We start from the raw sequence: 19,136 nt of genomic DNA on the forward strand, positions 1-19,136 counted from the left end.
AGTTGGAGAGCTAGTAAAAAAAGAAAATCAGACTATACTGCGCTGAATGATTTATAAACATATAATAGAAGAAGCAACTGCAAAAAACGATGTTCTGCTTGGAAACCAGGTCTAGATCCATCATTGTCATCCCAACACCTTTAACCCTTTGATACACAACATGGGTCAAAAGTGACCCAATCAATCAATCAATGTTTATTTATATAGCCCAATATCACAAATGTTACATTTGTCTCAGTGGACTTTACAGTTTGACAATACGACACCCTCTGTCCTGACCCGACAGGGTTTTAATTGTAAATATCTTTGCAATAAATTCATTTCACCATTCAGAATTCCAGGAATTCCTCAAGTACCTTGTTTTTGATCATCACAAATTCTTATTTTACTTTTTACTTTTTTAATAAAAATCATTTTTGTACGACTACCCCTCTAAAACACAACATGGGTCAAAAATGACCCGCATTCATTTCCTATGTTATTTCATGCATGGCTGTGTTTCTTTGCTATATCTTTTAAAATCTATGTATTTAATCATTTAATATTACAAAGTATTTCTTACATATCTTGTTTTTGATTATCATAAATCATTATTTTCATTTTCTCTGTCTATATTTTGGAACTAAAATAGGTTTTGTATCACTACATCAAGTTTCCACACATGGGTCAGAAATGACCCGTGCAAGTGTGAATTTGATAGGAACCTTTGATTTATCAAATGTGTGCAGTTAGGAACATTTTTACTGTGGACAACTTTTCACTTGTCAGAATATGGCAGAACTAAACAACTGGACAACATTTCACATTCCACTCTTGTCAGAAGGAAACAGGCTGCGTCTTCAGATCTGATTCATGTAAGTCTTGTTTTACAATTGTTTTACCTAAGATAACTGCACATAACATTTGAACATTATCCTTACCTGTTGGGAAAGAGAAATATGACATTAGCATATTCTATTCTAGCTAGCTAATGTTAGCTTGTGTTAGCTAGGTCAATTCTAGATCGCGGTCGCTAATATTAGCTAATGCATACATGCCAACTCTCTTGCCAGATCATCTATGAAATGTAATCATGTCTTACACAATAAATACGCTATACTATTTTCAACCCATTTGTCAATCTGGAAATACATACATAATAATACATAAATATATTTAAATACAGTCATATAAAGGTATAAGCTAATGTCAGCTAGGGCAACAAAATAAAACTTGAATTAGAAAAGTGTACTGTATAATTTATCAACTGATGTTGTAAATATTATTTTGATTTTCTTCATCCACAGTATGGCTCGTCACACTCATTCACGTTTCACGGCTGAAATGATCATCGAGATGTTACATCAAGAACAGGATAAGGAAGATGGAGCAATCCTTGATTCTGACTCTGAGTCTGACCTCTCTGATGATGACGTAGACCAGGGCTATTCAATTACACATTCAGTTGGGCCAGATTTTATAACTACAAAATTCAGCTGGGCCAGACATTCAGCGGCCTGTAAAAAGCGGGTAATGACACATTTTAAACCAACACATATTACTGCGATGAAAAACATGCCATTTTTATTCATTGTTCATCTAACAAAGGTACGTCAAAAAGTGCATAAAAACACAACAAATTAGCATTAATTTAACAGAATCTGAGGATTCTCAAAGTGCATTCGGGAAAAAAAAGTGCACAGTTGTAGCATTACATTTGTTTGCTTTCGAAGTCAAATATTCAGGGTTTTTTTTTGTAACCAGGCACATCACAAAGTGCATTTAACTGAATACAATAATAGAAGTCTTAATAAATGTCCTCACATACAAAATAAAATTGGCTACATACATGCACATCAAAATGTGCATTAACAAACAGTTAAAGAGCTCCAATGTAACAAAAAGAGGTAGTACTCTAGCAATAGGCCTACTATTTTTTCACTTTTCAATTAATAACAAAAAAATCATACGTTTTGATCACATTTGACCAGACACATTACAAAGTGCATTTAAATGAATACAAAAAGAACTATCAAACCCTTCAGTGCACAAACCCATAACAAGGGATAAGGGTAACTAACATATGAATGAATACTACACTACACGTCTACTATAGTAAACTAGGAGCTTACTATCACCTCATTTGTGATTTGTCATCGCTGACTTTCTCAATGGGAGAAGTGACATTTTTTGTTTTGAACAAGAGCAGTGATTTTTGGCTCATAGGATGTCAATGCAATCCTAAAACATTGGTGAAGACTGCTGTCAGTCAGGGAGCAGCGAGTGCTACTTTTATTTTAGTTCATGTGTGAAAAGCTTGACTCACATTTGTATGTTGATCCAAACATACTGAGCACACAGATTGCTACTTTCTGAACGTTAGGGAACTGTTGTTTTTTGACATCACTCCAAAACTTCGCTGGCCCGTTAGTGCGCTGCTCTTGTGCCATGGTTACGGATGAATGCATGTCAATAAGTTCCAGTGTAAATTGCCCCTCGTCGATGGAGGGGACCACTTCCTTTGCTCTGGTTGATACGTCCCCCTCTATTGCAACAGTGAAGCGGTCTCTGGCAAAGCCCATCACCTCTGTGGGCAGAGCAAGTCCATCCAATCGACCGGCAAAGTTCTCTTTCAACCTCGCAATGAAATCTGTCATCACATCCGTGATTTGTGCCGGGGATGTGATGTATTTGTGGAGCGTCGGAAAATGCAGCATCCGACCCGTACTCAAGTCGGTCGCGAAAAGGTCCAGCTTGACTTGGAATGTGCGCATCTGCTCCACAAGATCAATGACCGTTTTGTCTCTGTTTACGCTTCAGAGTTGAGAGAGACATGTTTTAGAGTTGCTATCATAGGACCACCGTTACTAGCACCACTAGATGCACTTTCAAAAAACGTGTTGCGTTGTGGTTTAGTGGTTTCTATGTAACGCGGAGTGTTGCGTTCATGGTCTGTACTAGTGTAGGAATTTGGCTACGGGAGGCTGGGCCACTCGGGAGTTGGTTCTGGGCCGCATCTGGCCCGTGGGCCGCCATTTGAATAGGCCTGACGTAGACTATGTGCCACAGGGTCAAGCTGAAGTTGCTGGTGATGAAGAAGACTCCTTGGACGAGCTAGAAGACTCGTCTGATGAGTCCACTGAAGAGGAAACTCAGACCCAGGCCAATAGGCTAAGTAAAAAGGGGTCTTACTGGAATGAGAAACCCCCCACTCAAGGCAGAGCAAGAACCCATAACATCCTGAGGAGGTGTCCAGGACCCGTATCTGGTTCAACAATCATTTCACCAAAAGATGCCTGGGAGTTGTTCATTAGTGATAACATCATAGAGGAGGTTTTAAGATGCACTAACTTAGAGGGACGCAGAGCCGCAGCAGCAAAAGGAAAAGAGTGGAGATGCCTCGACAAAGTGGAATTCATGGCATTTATTGGTTTGACCCTCCTTGCAGGGGGGGACAAGAGCTGGGATGTGGCCTTGCGGGAGCTCTTTCTGGATCCCCTGCAAAATCCGATGTATAAGGTCACCATGGGGTTCCACAGATATGAGGATATCCGCCGCCTCATACGGTTTGATGATAAGAGGACTAGGGCTGTTAGACTGGAAACAGACCACATGGCTGCATTCAGATATGTGTGGGACTGTTTCCTGGCCAATTGCAAGAAAGTGTTCGTCCCCAGTGATTGTGTCACTATAGATGAGCAGCTTGTGCCATTCCGTGGAAGGTGCAAGTTCTTACAATACATGCCAAGCAAGCCAGCAAAATATGGGATCAAAATATTTTGGATGTGCGATGCAAGGGTCCATTATGCATTCAATGGCATGATCTATACAGGGCGACAGCCAGGAGAGGATGTTCAGAGGAACCTTGGCGAGAATATTGTCCAACAGTTGTCCAGTGGAATAAGACACACAGGTGAATATAGAATACAGAGTATACATACAGTGAATATACTCTTGAAGTTCTAGCACAATACCTAGATCACTTTTCCACTCTCTCATAGGGTCAATTTCTCACAATGGTAATACAAAATGAAATAGATTAATTTATAAGCATAGAATGGAATAAAATACAATGCAGTACTCCATAATAATAATAATCAATATTCCATCAGGTTTATTTTAATGTTAGAATTTAGAGAATTACATGTTGACTAAATTGACCATTCATTTTTTTTGTTCTGTTCATAGGTCCCAACATAACCATGGATAACTTCTTTACCAGCATTCCTTTGGCTGAGAAGCTCCTAGAGGAGAACCTTACGCTTGTGGGGACTCTTCGCCAGAACAAGCCAGACATACCACCTGTCATGAAGCCAAACAAACTGAGAGAGAAGTACAGCTCCAAATTTGGATTCTGTGGCAACATGACAATGGTGAGCTATGTCCCGAAAAAGGGGAAGGCTGTTGTGCTGCTAAGCACAATGCATGATGACACAGCAGTGGATGACCAGAGTGTTAAGAGGAAGCCAGAAGTGATCCAATATTACAACCACACAAAATCAGGAGTGGACACAATGGATCAAATGGTTCGCACGTACACCTGCAAGTGGAAAACACGGAGGTGGCCCATGGTGCTCTGGCACAATGTGCTGGATGTTGCCACCCTCAACGCCTTCACCAGCTACACTGCACAACACCCTGGTTACATGGGTGGTGTGACTAATGCACGGCGGCTCTTCATAAAGGAGCTGGGCAAAGAGCTGGTCATGCCACACATGAGGAGACGCATGGAGGGCACGTCCCACCTCCAAACCCATATTACAGAGGCAATGGAAAGATGTGGGTTAAAAAAAGTAAGCGCAGCCACCACCCAGCCACAGGAGGGCCAAGTGAAGAGGAAGAGGTGCAAGATCTGCCCAACTGCCAAAGATCGAAAAGCCAGCAGCTGGTGCAAGGAGCACAAACATGTTGTTGTGATTTGTGAGGCATGTATGCACTAGATTGCAACTTACTCATATGAGTTCATTTCATGAGTTTGTTTCACGAGTGTCATGAGTTCATTTTAAATATTCAGCATTCACCACAGTTCACTGCAGTAACAATACAGATTCACTAACAGTTCAAAAAAGTTCAAAATTAATTGTATCAGTTGTATGGTGTGTGCTATGTGTGAGTGTGACAAAGTGACAAAAAAACATTTCAAATATTAATTGTGTTATTCTTTGGTCCAAATCACTGCTAACATGTTTTTTGACAAAATCATTATTATAGTATGTCTTTTCTTTTTTTTTTAAATACCACACTTGCATACATGGGTCATTTTCGACCCATGTCTGTAAACTTGATGTAATATTATAACAACTATTTTAGTTTAGTAATTAACAAAGGAGAAACAAAAGTAATGATTTAGGGTTTTCAAAAACAAGATATTTAATGAATATTTTGAATATTTAATGATGAAATAAGTTGATTTCCAAAAATATAGCAAAGAAACACTCAACCATGCATTAAATAACACTGTAAGTCAATACGGGTCATTTTTGACCCATGTTGTGTCTTAGAGGGGGTTTCCATAGCTTGTGTATCAAAGGGTTAATAAAGAGAGGATTGTCTACCGATAATCATCAACCCACCATATCCTGTCCAAACTAGAGAATCATGTGCAGTTTGGGTCCTATTGTAAAATATAAATAGAGCTGTGAAAAGGAGTACAATACACAGTGACACATTTAAATAAGAAGAAAAATAAGAGGTTTGGGATTGAATGTAAAATAAAGATAACTCCTAGTCTGTCTTTGTATTGTGACATTGACATGCTGATATCCTTAAATGTACACCTTTAAACTTTCACATGACATGGCTATCTTAAATGTATGTTGATGTGATTTTTTATCTTTGGAGAGACATGCATGCCTTTCAGAGACAACAACACAAGTTCACACAAGTGGAGGCTTGGCCGTCCCACTTTGAGGCAGAAAAAAGGTGTTGTGAAAAACTATTTTACACTGAGAGCAGACCCAAGTTTGAAGATAGCTAAGTGGAATATGATTTGAGCTACATTCTTCCACCTCCAGGTCTGAGAAAAACACAGTGTATGTTTGTGCATCTGAATCCTCTTCCCTTCAACTTGTCTGGGCTTTGATTTCTTGACATATTCCCTTGCTGCATGCATTTTTGCTTCAGTGCTCTGTGCACTGTCTTGTCTACCATCTTTCTTGTATCCATCTCCTTTCTCATCCCACATGTGCTTCCAGGCAACGCAAGGCTCACAGCCTGCTTTCCATAAAGATAACATTGCTGAGTTAAACAGATGGGATATAAATGTTTTCTCAATGATAAGTACTGGCTTAGATACACCAAGAGATACAAAAGATTATTCATAGTATCTTGAATTCTCAACTGTTAGAACATGTGTGCATGTAAGACATGTTTCATGTGAATACTTTCATCATGAATATCAGCATACATCCTAATAGGGGAACATTCTCACTCTCTCTGAATTTTTGTTTTCTCTAATGTGTGTCTCTTCTAAATCTAATAGACACAACACCAGTCTAATATGTAATATAGTAGTATATCTTTAAGCTAAGTTAATGTAAAAATACACATGCATGTTCCTCATATCAAAATGTTCAGATAAAATGGTATATAGGGGAATTTCTTGCTGACAATGTGATGTATTTTCTATCATTCATAACACTTGAAAAGAAGAAGAAACGTGAATATAAGAAAATATGAAAATAATGGGACAGTTGGTATAATTTCCTTTTTAAAAAGTATTAATTTAAGATAAGATTATGCTTCTAAATCCCCGCTGTGGTTGCATTTTTATTCCACCCCGGTATAGTTGTAACTGAATTCTAAGTGTTACTGAACTCCCTGTCAAACACTGTGTGTTGATGAATCTGCTAGTTATACCTAAATCAATATGGGGGCAAGGTAGTGGGTGAAAAACCTTTATAATCCTTGCCCTCAGCAATCCTTTGCACGCAGGCCAATTTCAGTCTGGTTTTATCATTTGGACCTGACAGTTTGCTGTATGTTGAGTGGACCCAATCCATATTGTTTGATATCACTCTTGGCCCACACCCATAACGTATTCCAATAAAAGTTGCTGGAATATGATTTCTAGTGTCAGAGGAAAACCTCGTTTATTTTTGCACTTGTAACATTTCCGCATGGAATATCAATGGAGGAGGCAATTGAGCAACTACTAATCAATTTTATACTAATATGAAAAATGTCACGATAGCCTCCTTAACGACAGGAAATATGATAACTGTACATTCTTAATGTTCTCATTTAATTACTTACCAAGACATAAAACAACACCATGGAAATTAAAATGATCAATAGAATGATACATCCTTGATTAAGGAACACAGAACATTATCTACTGGATGTTTTCTTAAATAGATTTGGTTATTTTTCTAATGTTTCTAAATCAGTGTAATGCTAAGTAACATAACAGAATACTTTGGTTCTGTCTCAATTCTATTGATAGTGTTCGAAAATCACACATCAGCTCTCGACATCTTGTCTAGGCATGTCTATGGATGATATGTTTTGAAACCCACCATCCAGATCTGCTGATAATATGGTTATTATTTTTCCTGTTTTCACCCCAAATCATTCCCATGTATAGCCTTGTCTCAGTTTTTCATTATTCATAAATTATATGACATTTGTAAGGGGTTCTAAAAGGTCCAACTAAATGAAATGTCATTTGCTGACAACCTGCAGTAAATCAGCAAAAATATATAAAAAAAGAGGCGAGGCAAAACATAATGGCAGAGCATTTTTAACAATAAGTAGTTCACAGTTAGCATGAAGTTGTCAACGTTATCAATTAAAGAAATGTTACTGGTGCCAAAGGACCTAGAAGTTGGGCCAAATTGATGGCAGCATAATATATATGTCTCTCAGTTTTATATTTCTCGACTAAAACAGATCTTTGAATTATATATTTCATAGGACACAGCCGGTCGATCTGCAGCAAAGGAAAATCTGCTATGGTTAAGCTTAGTTAAATTGTCAAAATGAAAACGTTTTTCACATAAAGTGTACTGATTTAGGGATGGTAAGTCAAGTATGTAATGGTGTATTCTATGATCCCTCTAAATCACCTGCAGGAAGACTTCTGATGTAAGTTCAATAGCTCCTTTCAGACATGTTGTTAACATGGGTTAGAAGATGGGAGCTGTTAGGGAAGTGCATTTACTACTTTTTTCTCATGCAACACATCAAAGTAAGTGACAAACAAGACAATGCTATCTCGCCAGATGTCAAAATGAGACAAAACTCCATCACTTTTGTCTAATGTAGATTATTTTCAATTTGGCCAGGTAGGTTTGCATGTCTTCAATGTGCTATATTGAACATCATTGGGACATCTTGTTAGCACTCCTTCAAATGAGGCCCATCTCACAGGTTGCGGGAGACAGAAACAATCTTGAAAAGCTCCTCCCAGGTTGCGAGAACCAGCATCAGATGAGTGAAGGATCAGCACACCAGCAGTTAGAGGGAAGCCTCGGGGACATGTATAAAATTGGATCTGCCATGTTCTGAAAAATGTGCTGTTGATTTGATACTTTTCTAGTCCAGGTTTTGTTCCTGAGGATGTCCATAATGGTTGATGAAGATAAATTACAGGTGCTTCCCTCCAAAGGAAAAGAAAGGAAAGGAAAAGAGGAGAAAATAGATCTTGGGGGGGGGGTGTCCTCATCTTCTTGCACATTCAGAGAAAACCGTGTACATACTATACACAGAGCATTAGCCCATTGCAGAATAGATCATAAGAAATACTTATTAAAGTGCAATGCTAGACATTTTAAATCTTCATAGATTATTTTGATGTCCCACGACAGTTTGTTCGATGTCTGTGAACTTGCATCAGTCCTTCCTGAAGCTAGAAATCAGCGGCCGAAACCTTGAAGTTGTGATGTCACTGGGGTGTAAATTCAAGGCAGGATTTTAAGGGCGTTGACTACGTGCAGCCATGCTAAATTCACACCAAAATGAAATTAAAATTCATACTCTGTGAAGCAGAATATGACCCTCATTTGGGTACAAACATTTACGACTGCACAAAGTCAGCACATTATTCAAAGTCAGCTTTCGTCTTAACTTTCCAAAAGCTAAAGAATAAGCTTGGCCATTTCTAAAATGTGTGACATTACTCTTTGAAAAACACAACCATAAAATGAGTTTGTTAGTTTTGTGTACTGTTAAAAAGCACTAGGCTTCCTTTTAACTAGCCCTGTTGATGCCAATGGGGGTTAAATGAAAGAGAGATGATGCCCTTATGATACTTTAAGCTAAGACTTAGTTATTCTTCAGAAAGGGTTGTGTTTACCCATGCGAGCGCACAGATAAATCCTTATTTGTCTGCTTGTGCGTGTCTGTGCCTTGTATAATTTGCAGTGCTGATGTGTGTGAGTGAGAGTCGGTGTTGTGCTGTGGTGGTGGCTGACAGCCTTATTGGCATTTTCTACGGTGATTTTTATGAGCTTACTCTATTAGAATCACAGAGGGCTTCCATCTAGTCGGCAGCAGCCTGCATGCAAAGGAAGGGTCCCTGGAGCCTCTGTTTACCAACCAAGTCGGATTTGCTGCTCTCATACGCAGCCAGGCTAAAGCTCAGCTACCCAGCAACCCCCTCCAGTACCCCCCCCCCCCAACACACACACACCCCTCGCCCCTATCCGCCGGTCCTTCAGGCTTTCATTTTGTCGCTCATCCTTAGTTTGCTTTACGCCAGAATCCGTTCAAAACTTTCCAGACTGCAGGCTTTTTATGTAAATCTTGTGGCACAAAAAACGCAGCCATGGTTACAAGCCAAATCGGCATCCTTAAAAAAAACAAAGAAACATGAAAAAAGAGACACTTCAAAGAGAATTGTTTAAGTCTTCAAATAACAAAATTGAAAAGGGGTTGTATTGTTGCTTTGACAAAGTAGAGGGAGGGACTTCAACAGCTTGTTAATAAACATTGAATTCAGGCCATTTTGCCTGAATAAAAGATTCCTCCCTATGCTTAAAAAATAAATAAATATGTTTAAGTTATTTTTCATTCACTGACGTGTTTCAAGAGTCTGAGTGTGTGGTGGGATTTGCCAAGTGCGCTTTAAACTAGTCTTTATTTCTGTCTCAGGTGCTTTGATGATCCCAAACTAAATCTTTCTCAGTGTGAAATAAATAGTTGTCTCTAAGAATTGCTTCTTGATGATACAGAAAACAATCCAAAGACAAAACAACAGGGGAATGTGTCTGTCTCATCTAACGCAGCTCTTGGGGAAAGAAACTTTTTACTGTTAAAAAGTTATTCAACAACACTGTTCTTCTGCTGATATGAACATGTCACTTGTTACTTTTCTTCAGCAAACATACACCATATGAGTGAATAGACTCACGAACATTTTGAAACCGTTTTGAAGATGTGTGGGTGACTCACATGAGAATATAAAAAACAGCGGTCAGATTTAAAGCATCGTCTTGACTTTTATTTTCCATAAGTGTCAAATGCCAATAGTATAAAAAAAAGCATTTACCATGCAACAGAAACAAACCTCAAAAGCGCAAATGAATTATACACTTCATGGTAAGCTTTGTTTATCACTTCCTTTTTTTGGCAACCAATGTTTGGAGTTTAATTCTGCAACACAAACTTGGCTCTGTGTTCATTCGCCCCGGCCTCTCTATTTGCTCTCATTATGAAGGTCGGACCTGCCAACACATTGAAAGCAATAAAAAGTGAACATCAACCGTCAATAAGTCAGGGATGGCACCGGAACAGGACAAAACTGATACCATCATTTTCATTATTTTTATTTTTTTCTTGTTGATTTGTTATTTCTTGGCAAGAAGATTAATGCAAATTTACCCGGAGCTGTTGTCTTCATGGATTGGCAGACTGCCACAAACCTGGCATAATGCTGTCATTCTTCTGATAAAATAGAAGCTAGAAGATAGTCATGTGATGCTACGTTAACTAGTTGGCACACTGTGTTTGTGTGACATTGTCAAGAAGAAATGACTCTCTGTCTTTACGGTAAACATCTGCTTGATCGTTTTTCTGTGCGCCTTCAAAGCTGTTTCTCTTTCCGCCTCTGTCTGTCACCAAACAGAGCTACGTCACCGACTGTCACTTCCAGCTGCAGTCTTTGGGCTCTCCAGACATGAAATCAATACTCAACATTTTCTCTCTGATGGACACATACAGGGGACAGACAGATTCCCCTCACCAAGTCTGCACTTGATTGAGCCCCACTTAGATTGCTAATGTGACTGATGGACTGACACAGACAGCTCTACAGGAAGTAACTGTGTGATCTATCGCGGCAATCTCTTGCTGACAGCAAGAGAGTGCATTTGAATGAGTGTGTGCTGTTGTCTCCAACTGTTAAATGTCTCACAGAGTGAGGAGACATGGGAGACAAAACATCACGATTGGCAGGGAGTTTTCCTGCAGAATTTAATTTTCCACCTTAAAAAGAGAAAACATGAATCAAAGAAAGAAAGGGTTCACACGAGTACATGTGCTGCAAAGCAATTTTGTTGTCTATTATGTTTTATGACGGATGGCAACCAGCGCCATCTACCATGTTAGAGTGTTGACCAGAATTGTCTTGCCCATTATATATATAAAAAAAAAATACAACAAATAAATAAAAATAATACATTACACGCAAAACTGTAATTATTTTCCATTCGGGTGTTCATTTCAAATAATGGGATATTCTATTTTCTTCCTTGTTACCACATCTCTCCTTTCATAGTCACATATACAACATTTAAGCCCGCCTTCCCAGTTCAATCAGTTCCCTTCTCGAGAATGAGAGTCAAAGGTTAAAAATATACATTGTTTTTTCACCTTTACAATTCCAACAAAGCCTTAATTAATTATTTAATATTTGATCATGAATACAATACCTTCAAACAATTGAACAGACATCTTTCAGTTTATAACTTAATTTTCCTACCATTACATCCTACATCTCTTACCCAATCACAGCTGAGGCCCCACCTACTCATACATCACAGATACTGGGGCCGTTTCTCAATGTTGAGTATACCTACTGCAGAGCAAGTATTTCAAGTATACTACGTCATCGAGTGGCGCCGAATGCTGAGCATTTAACATGCATTTAAACAGTGGAATAGTGGCTCTGCAGCAGGTTTACTCGACATTGAGAAACGGCCTGTGTGTTTCTCAATGTCGAGGAAAGCTGCTCCAGAGCCACTATTTCAAAGATACTACGTCATCGAGTCCCGCCCAAGGACTGTTCCAATGTCCAGGATACTTGGAATTCTACCGAGGCCGGCGTACTTCGTTGCGGGAAATTTCGAGGCTGCACATGTGTAGACTCCGCGGTCTTAAAATCCCCACAATGCTTTGCGCACGGACCAATTTCCAAATCTATGGTGGAAATCGCGCTCCATTTAAGGCGGGGCCTCGCATATGACGCACACCTGTTAGCCTGTTCCACAATTCTTCGTTTTCCGAGGCTCGGAAGGATTCTTGCCTCGCTTCGAAGCAACTGACTCGGAGGTACATGTGCTACCAAGCAAGCGTCCTCGACATTGAGAAACACCCAAAGACTACTGTGGAGGCACACCCACCTTTTGAACACTGACACAAGATGGCTGCCTCAAAGGGCTGTAACTCAGGTAATGGCTTTCATGACAGCATGTCTGTTTTATGTATTTGTACGATTTAAATTCAGTTTAAATACTTTTGTATGTTTATCTGCCTTTGATGATGGGCATTGCAATCCCTAAATTAAAATACATAATGTAAAGTGTGAAATGTATACCTTTCTGAACCAAAATGACTAAGCAGGAAGTTAGTGAGGCAGTTGGTGCTCCTTCACAAAGTGCTGCTGGCTTTTGTGTCTCTTCTTTATCTAAGATTTATATCATGACATGCCAGATGGTCCGGTTTAAAATCTGAAAAGGCATCTAACAATGTTTTTGTGTTTTTACCATTGTTTATTTTTTATATGTTGTAACATTACAACAAATTAAATGATAAAGGGTTCTAATGAGGGCACATGTTTAGCTTGGTCTAATTGATTATAAGTTCAATAAGGAAATGAGTGCACACAAATACGTGTTACAACACAGGTCTTGATCTTCAGTAAAGAATAGTAATTGCATTGCAAAATCCATTGTTTGAGGCATTAAAGAACTACAGCATGGTAGTGTGGGATGAGGCCATGAACATTTCTTTAAAATTGCCTAGCATACATTTTCAAATCTTTATGCAATTGAACATTAGCCGTTAGATGTGGTGTGTTTTATAAATATTTGAATCAAAGAACTGTTCTTCTTTTGCAACAAATGTAATACATCTTACAAAATATTTATTAACCAAAAACTATTCAAGAAAGCAATGCATTTTGTGCTATTCTTTCACACACACATACGGGTATTGGGCCGAGCGTGACACCGTACTTCCGGTCTGCGCAGTTTTACGCGAGGTGCAAGCAGCCGTACACCGTCTAGGTGTTGCTAAGCTTCCTGTACTGAATATCATAGTCTATTGCCTTAATCAATATCTAGTCAACTCTAAAATACCACATATATGCAATGGCATGATAATATTATTGTGACAAGTGGGGTATTCACCTGGTGTTTCCAGAAATTAGACGTAGATGCAGCCAAAATCGACGAAGGCCACTGTCGTTTTTCCATACATCTGCAGGAAGTCTGTAACAACCCACACAGCTCTAGTTTACGCTGGTAACGACCTAAAGCACACCCCTCAAGTCCAGAGATGTAACCCGAAGACATGCAGCGATTTCTTCGGTCGTTAATTCAGAAAAAAAAACTACTGCGCTCTGCCTGGCTAGTTAGCTAGCTGTTTATATTTGCACTTCCAGGATATTAGCACCTCCAGGAAAATGGCGCATTTATATATATTTATATGGCGTGTGTTGCATTGTGGGTAGCTCGTGACGTCACTGTGTGTGAAATAATTCTTTGTGCTTCACCACACAGTGACAGCTATGTTTATGTGCCTCGATATACAGTAAAATTGCAGTTCCTTATTCCAAATGATTTTTTTATTGGTTACAGATCCTGCACCTGTATTTAAAAGGCAACCTGCCCAGGGTGTACCCCGACTTGCACCCAATATCAGCCAGCCTCTACTACCCTCTACAAGGATAAGTGAGTATAGCTAATGGTTGCTTGCATGATTTCAGCACAGTTTAAACCTCATTATACATTTTCGACACTTTATTTAAAGTGCAATGAGATTTCAGAATGAGTTTCACTGATTTTGGACTTCTTGGATTTAATCTTAATCAAATGGTCACATGAAAGGCTACAGGTCACATGGTCTACAGATGAGTTTGATCCTTGGCAAATCAATGAACACATTTTGTATTATAACTAATATATTTGGAAACATTTGTATTAATGATTGATTGTAATTTTCTCATGGTTTCATTATGGAACAATTTAATTTGCCATCTGTTTCAAGCTTAACATTATACTTTAAGTATCAGTAATATGTTCCTTTGGTCCAGGAAAAGTTGATTATTCTGTATGTAGCAGAAATGACAGAACACGTTATTTTCGTTACATAGTTCTACTTAAGTAGATTGAATATATTTTCTGAAAAATAACATGGTACATGCTTGTTATTGGACGCTAATTTGAGTTGCCATATGCATGTGTGTTTTAATTCCACCATTATTTTGAGCTGCTTGCATTCTTCGGTGTTGACTTCAGAGAAGTATTAAATATATAATTTGTTGTTCACAAAGACTATCCTTTCAGTGGGCTTTAAGACTTTAATTACAATGCATACCATCAATTTGTATGAAGACGGTAACACAGATGGCAGCAGTGTCCCTGAAGCAAGTTTTTCTCTATGGCAACAACAATCTGCAAATACCGTGGGTTAGGACATTTTATTCATTTGGTCATCAATGTCCTGTCTCTCCATTCTGTTACCATTCATCTTCAGATTCTATTCCGTTACCCTCCTGCTATGAGACCATGTCACACTAATGTTGGTAGTTTCTTCAATGTTTGGCCTTGGCTCTGCTCTAAGCTGGCATCATACAACAGTGTTTTAGAAATAACCACTTGCCTTGGTTATTAGGGAATATTTTACACCCCAATCCACTAAGAATGAGTGACATTACACTATAAAGACAATTCATGTAAAACATCTATTTTTGACATGATAGACATTTCAGTCAAAGTGTTAGGCTTCCCGAGAAGTAACTGGAGATGAGAACCCGCTATGCAAGCACTAAAACTGAGACAGTGGTGATGTGTAAAAAAAAGGCTTTATTTTGTCCACGACACTGGCAAGGAGTTGACGATGAGCACATAGAGGGGAGACGTGGAGCTGGGCTGACCAGGAGGGAGGGCTGGACGTGGCAGGCAGAGCGGCTGGAGTATGTGGACCTGGAACAGGAAAAACAAGCAGGATTAGGAAATAATCTCCTTTCACTAGGAGCATCAAAAAGTCACTAGGAAAAACACTAGTAGGCCTAGACGATAGTTTACCACTGAAGAATAAACGAAGAACTGGCTAAGTCTGAGGGTAGGAAGCAGGGTTTTAAGCAGGTGCAGGTGACTAGTGGCAATCAGTGAGATGAGCAGCAGCTGAGGAGGTGAGTTGGCAGGAATCGAAAGTAGGACAGCCACGCCCAGCCAGGAAGACAGACACACAGACAAACAGACAAAACAAACACAGAAGGGGGAAAAGAAGGAGGAAGTACTGCAGATCCTCACACAAAGGGTCTCATAATATCCGATGAGCCTCATCTGGCCTGCAAAGCCTGTCTGAGATCTCAGACGCTGCTGCTGCTGTCCAATACAGTAATGGTTGTTTGGATTGGAAGATGCTGCCCTCAGTCTTTACTTTCCCTTCTGATCGAGATGGAGTGATGAAACCTCCAGAGGCATGTTGACACTTTAGACTCCATTGTCGACAATTCAAGCTCACACTTAGGCCAATCTCAGAGAGAGAGAAAATACAATACATGGGTGAAGGGAGAAGGGTGCTGTCCCTTCCTCCAGCAGACAAAAGCCTCCACCTTGGAAACATATATTTTTTCTTGTAGCTCGGATACACTGTAGACTTTCCCTTTCTCTTTCAACTCTGCCCTCCTGCTGGGCAGCAATTAGAATTTAGTCTGGTAAGAGATGCTCCTTTCCCCCACTCCTCGCTACCGTCAGTCCATGCCGGAGCAGGTGAGACCAGCCATTTTGTTGGAACCCTCTTCTGCTGACACTTTCTTGAGCCAAGGCAGAGTGTTCATACTCAAATTCTGTGAAACAAACATCCTTTGATTCTTCCCAGGGGAATCTCTGGACTGCACAGCGACACCCCACTGGCTGTTACAATAAAGAGAGGCTAGTGGGATCCAGAGCCTTTTTTTTGCTGCACATACATCTCTACCCATTTGCAGCCATCAATAGTCAGAACAGCATTTGATGCAGACAATGTGTGCTTCATGCCGTAATAGGCTTTAAGTTTGTTTGGCAACATTTTTTGGCTCTGTTTCTCTTATCCTTGGAAAGTTTTCCTCTAAATACTAGGAGAGTACCTTCATTGTTTATGCTTTTAAATCCTATTTGGGGCTCTCTTTTCTGCAATCCTTTCTTGCTTCTCTTTGTTCAGCTAGAATATGTTTGTTCAGCCAAGTATCTCTGCTGCTTACTAGTCTCGGGTTTGCTGTTAAACTTGTATCTTCTGCCACCTTCTTCTTCTTCCTTTTTGAACAGCAACTATGTGTAGCAGCTGACGTCAAGCTGTAAACGTATCAAGAAACAAATCTGACTGACTCTCTTGATGTTGGTATGCACACGATTCTACTGTTATGTCTAGAATTCTTCCCTTAATGCACATTAGGGATGATGCTTGGTCTGGTTGAACACATCTTCAATCTTTGGCATCTTTTCTTATCAAGCTCCACATTTGTGGAATCAGCTTCCAGTTTGTGTTCGGGCGGCAGACACCCTATCCGTTTTTAAGAGTGCGCTTAAGACCTTCCTTTTTGATAAAGCTTATAGTTAGGGCTGATTAGATTCAGCCCCTAGTTTTACTGATATAGGCTTAGTTTGTCGGGGGACATCTTACTTCTTCCTTCTCTCTGTCTATACCTGTGTACTCTCATGTTCCGATTAACCCAGCTTCCCCAAATGTCTTTTCTTTTTGGTGTCTATATACGCCGGGATCCGGAGTCATGGATGATCCTGCGCTCCTCTGTCCTGGATCGCGAGCCCTGGATCTTGAGTCGTGGCTGTGGTCCTGGATCATAGGTCCTGGATGGATATCCTCGTGGATTCATCTTCCTATTATACACACATGCATTTCCAAACATTTGGACTACCTATGTTGCAAATGTATTATCTTTTCAATTTACACACGGCATCTATTGCACGTCTGTCCGTCCTGGGAGAGGGATCCCTCCTCTGTTGCTCTCCCTGAGGTTTCCCCCATTTTTCCCTTTAAACTGTGGGTTTTCTCCGGAAGTTTTTCCTTGTACGATGTGAGGGTCTAAGGACAGAGGGTGTCGTATTGTCATACTGATATTTTGTACAAACTGTAAAGTCCACTGAGACAAATGTAACATTTGTGATATTGGGCTATATAAATAAACATTGATTGATTGATCTTGGCTGTGAGATATGTTTTTGTTGACGGTCTGCAACTTTACACAGCTAGCATTTTTCAAGAAGCCGTAGCTTCATAATGTATTTTCTTATAGGTTTTCTTTGTTTTATTTCAATAATGAGTATCGGGCAAAACATCTATTGTTTCTGCTGTATTTCTTCTTAAATGTCTTTCATTTTATTTTGTAAAGTACTTTGAATTGCCGTGTGCTGAAAGGTGCTATATAAATAAACTTGCCTTGGCTAGTAATATTGTTGCATCCTGTAATTTTAACAAAGAAGCATGAAACTGCAGCTTTCACATGAGGAACAGTGCACTTGCGACTCATGGGGGCTGTAGTTACTGAATGAATGAAAATGAAGGTCAGTGTGTTACACTTGGAAGAGGCAAGCACAGGTTAACAAAGGTGCTGCGCGAAACCATTTGTTTGCTTATCAGTTAGATGTTAAGTGTGGAGAGGGCTGGCCATCCTGGAATAGTGTTCTCCTTGAAATGGCAACTTTGATTATCTTCCTAGGTCAGTGCTTGTGTGTCTTAGGAGTTCCCACATCCATTTGTCAATCAGGCCTGCTCTCAACTGACTGGTACATATTAATATGTCATGTTGATGTCACAGCTGGAGATGGCAAATGTCAATCTCTTCCACAAGACTCTACTGAGCATGTTACAGAGCAAAGCCTAGGTGAAATGAAATGGTTTATTGATTGTAACCTAGTCTTGGAGCACATGCAACTGCACTAGTTTATGGATATTATCCTGTGTTACAAGAGAGGACAAGGCATATTCTGAAGTGTATGCAATGTGGTCTTAACTGAGTAATAAGTCAGGTACTCAAGCAAACCCCTAACCCATGGAGGTGGTAATGCAGCAATCCCTTGTTTGCCAACTGCATGTCATATTAAGTGGACACAATACAATTGTTTTGTCTTGTTCTGACCCCTGTGCCGACAGTGTTGGTGTCCATCCACATTAGTGTTGATGTCCCCAGTCAGTGATTATTTCATGCCTAAGAGAATCCAGAGACCATATCTACCTATAGCTCTTCTTTACATTTCACCTTGGACTGTTTATTTACCAAAGTGAATCTAGAAAAGTGTTTGCTTATTTCACAATCTAAAGAGCAAACAAGTTTATCCATGAGGACATTTAATGCTGTCTTTTATGGGATTTCAGATGGACATTTTATGGACGATTAGAACCATTTTGCAATCTCAATTCTTGTAATACACAGATTACTTATGCACATCAAAATGCAAGCACTGAAGCCACATTTGCTCCCGTTATTACACTCCACGTTGAATTTAAGATTCTTTGGATAATTATTCTGAATATTTTAGCTGATTCTTTTTCACCCAAGTGGCTTTAACAATTGTATTGTCGCAAGGGAAACAATAAAAAAGTGTTGGTTAAAGTGAACTATGTATTCTAGGCATAATGACACCCGTCCTTCCTCACCTAAAGAAATTGTGAAAAATCTGTATGACTGATGATTAAACATGCTGATTCCCTCCTAAATGCTCTCCCTGCCAAGCTATACTTCTTCAATCTGGCTTTGCTGTCACTTACTCTTTCTG

General features: G+C 39.5%; 1 protein-coding gene across 1 annotated transcript; it reads left to right on the forward strand.

The window, feature by feature from the left end:
* The first annotated feature begins 2,481 nt into the window (after nt 1–2,481).
* LOC117555743 (piggyBac transposable element-derived protein 4-like) lies at nt 2,482–4,919 on the forward strand. The gene is made up of 3 exons (XM_034230706.1): nt 2,482–2,568; nt 2,941–3,892; nt 4,168–4,919. Exons 1-3 carry the CDS (start codon nt 2,482–2,484, stop codon nt 4,917–4,919), a joined length of 1,791 nt encoding a protein of 596 aa, XP_034086597.1.
* Nucleotides 4,920–19,136: the final 14,217 nt, after the last annotated feature.

Source organism: Gymnodraco acuticeps, unplaced genomic scaffold (assembly GCF_902827175.1).
Source record: "Gymnodraco acuticeps unplaced genomic scaffold, fGymAcu1.1, whole genome shotgun sequence".
Classification (NCBI taxonomy): Eukaryota; Metazoa; Chordata; class Actinopteri; order Perciformes; family Bathydraconidae; genus Gymnodraco; species Gymnodraco acuticeps.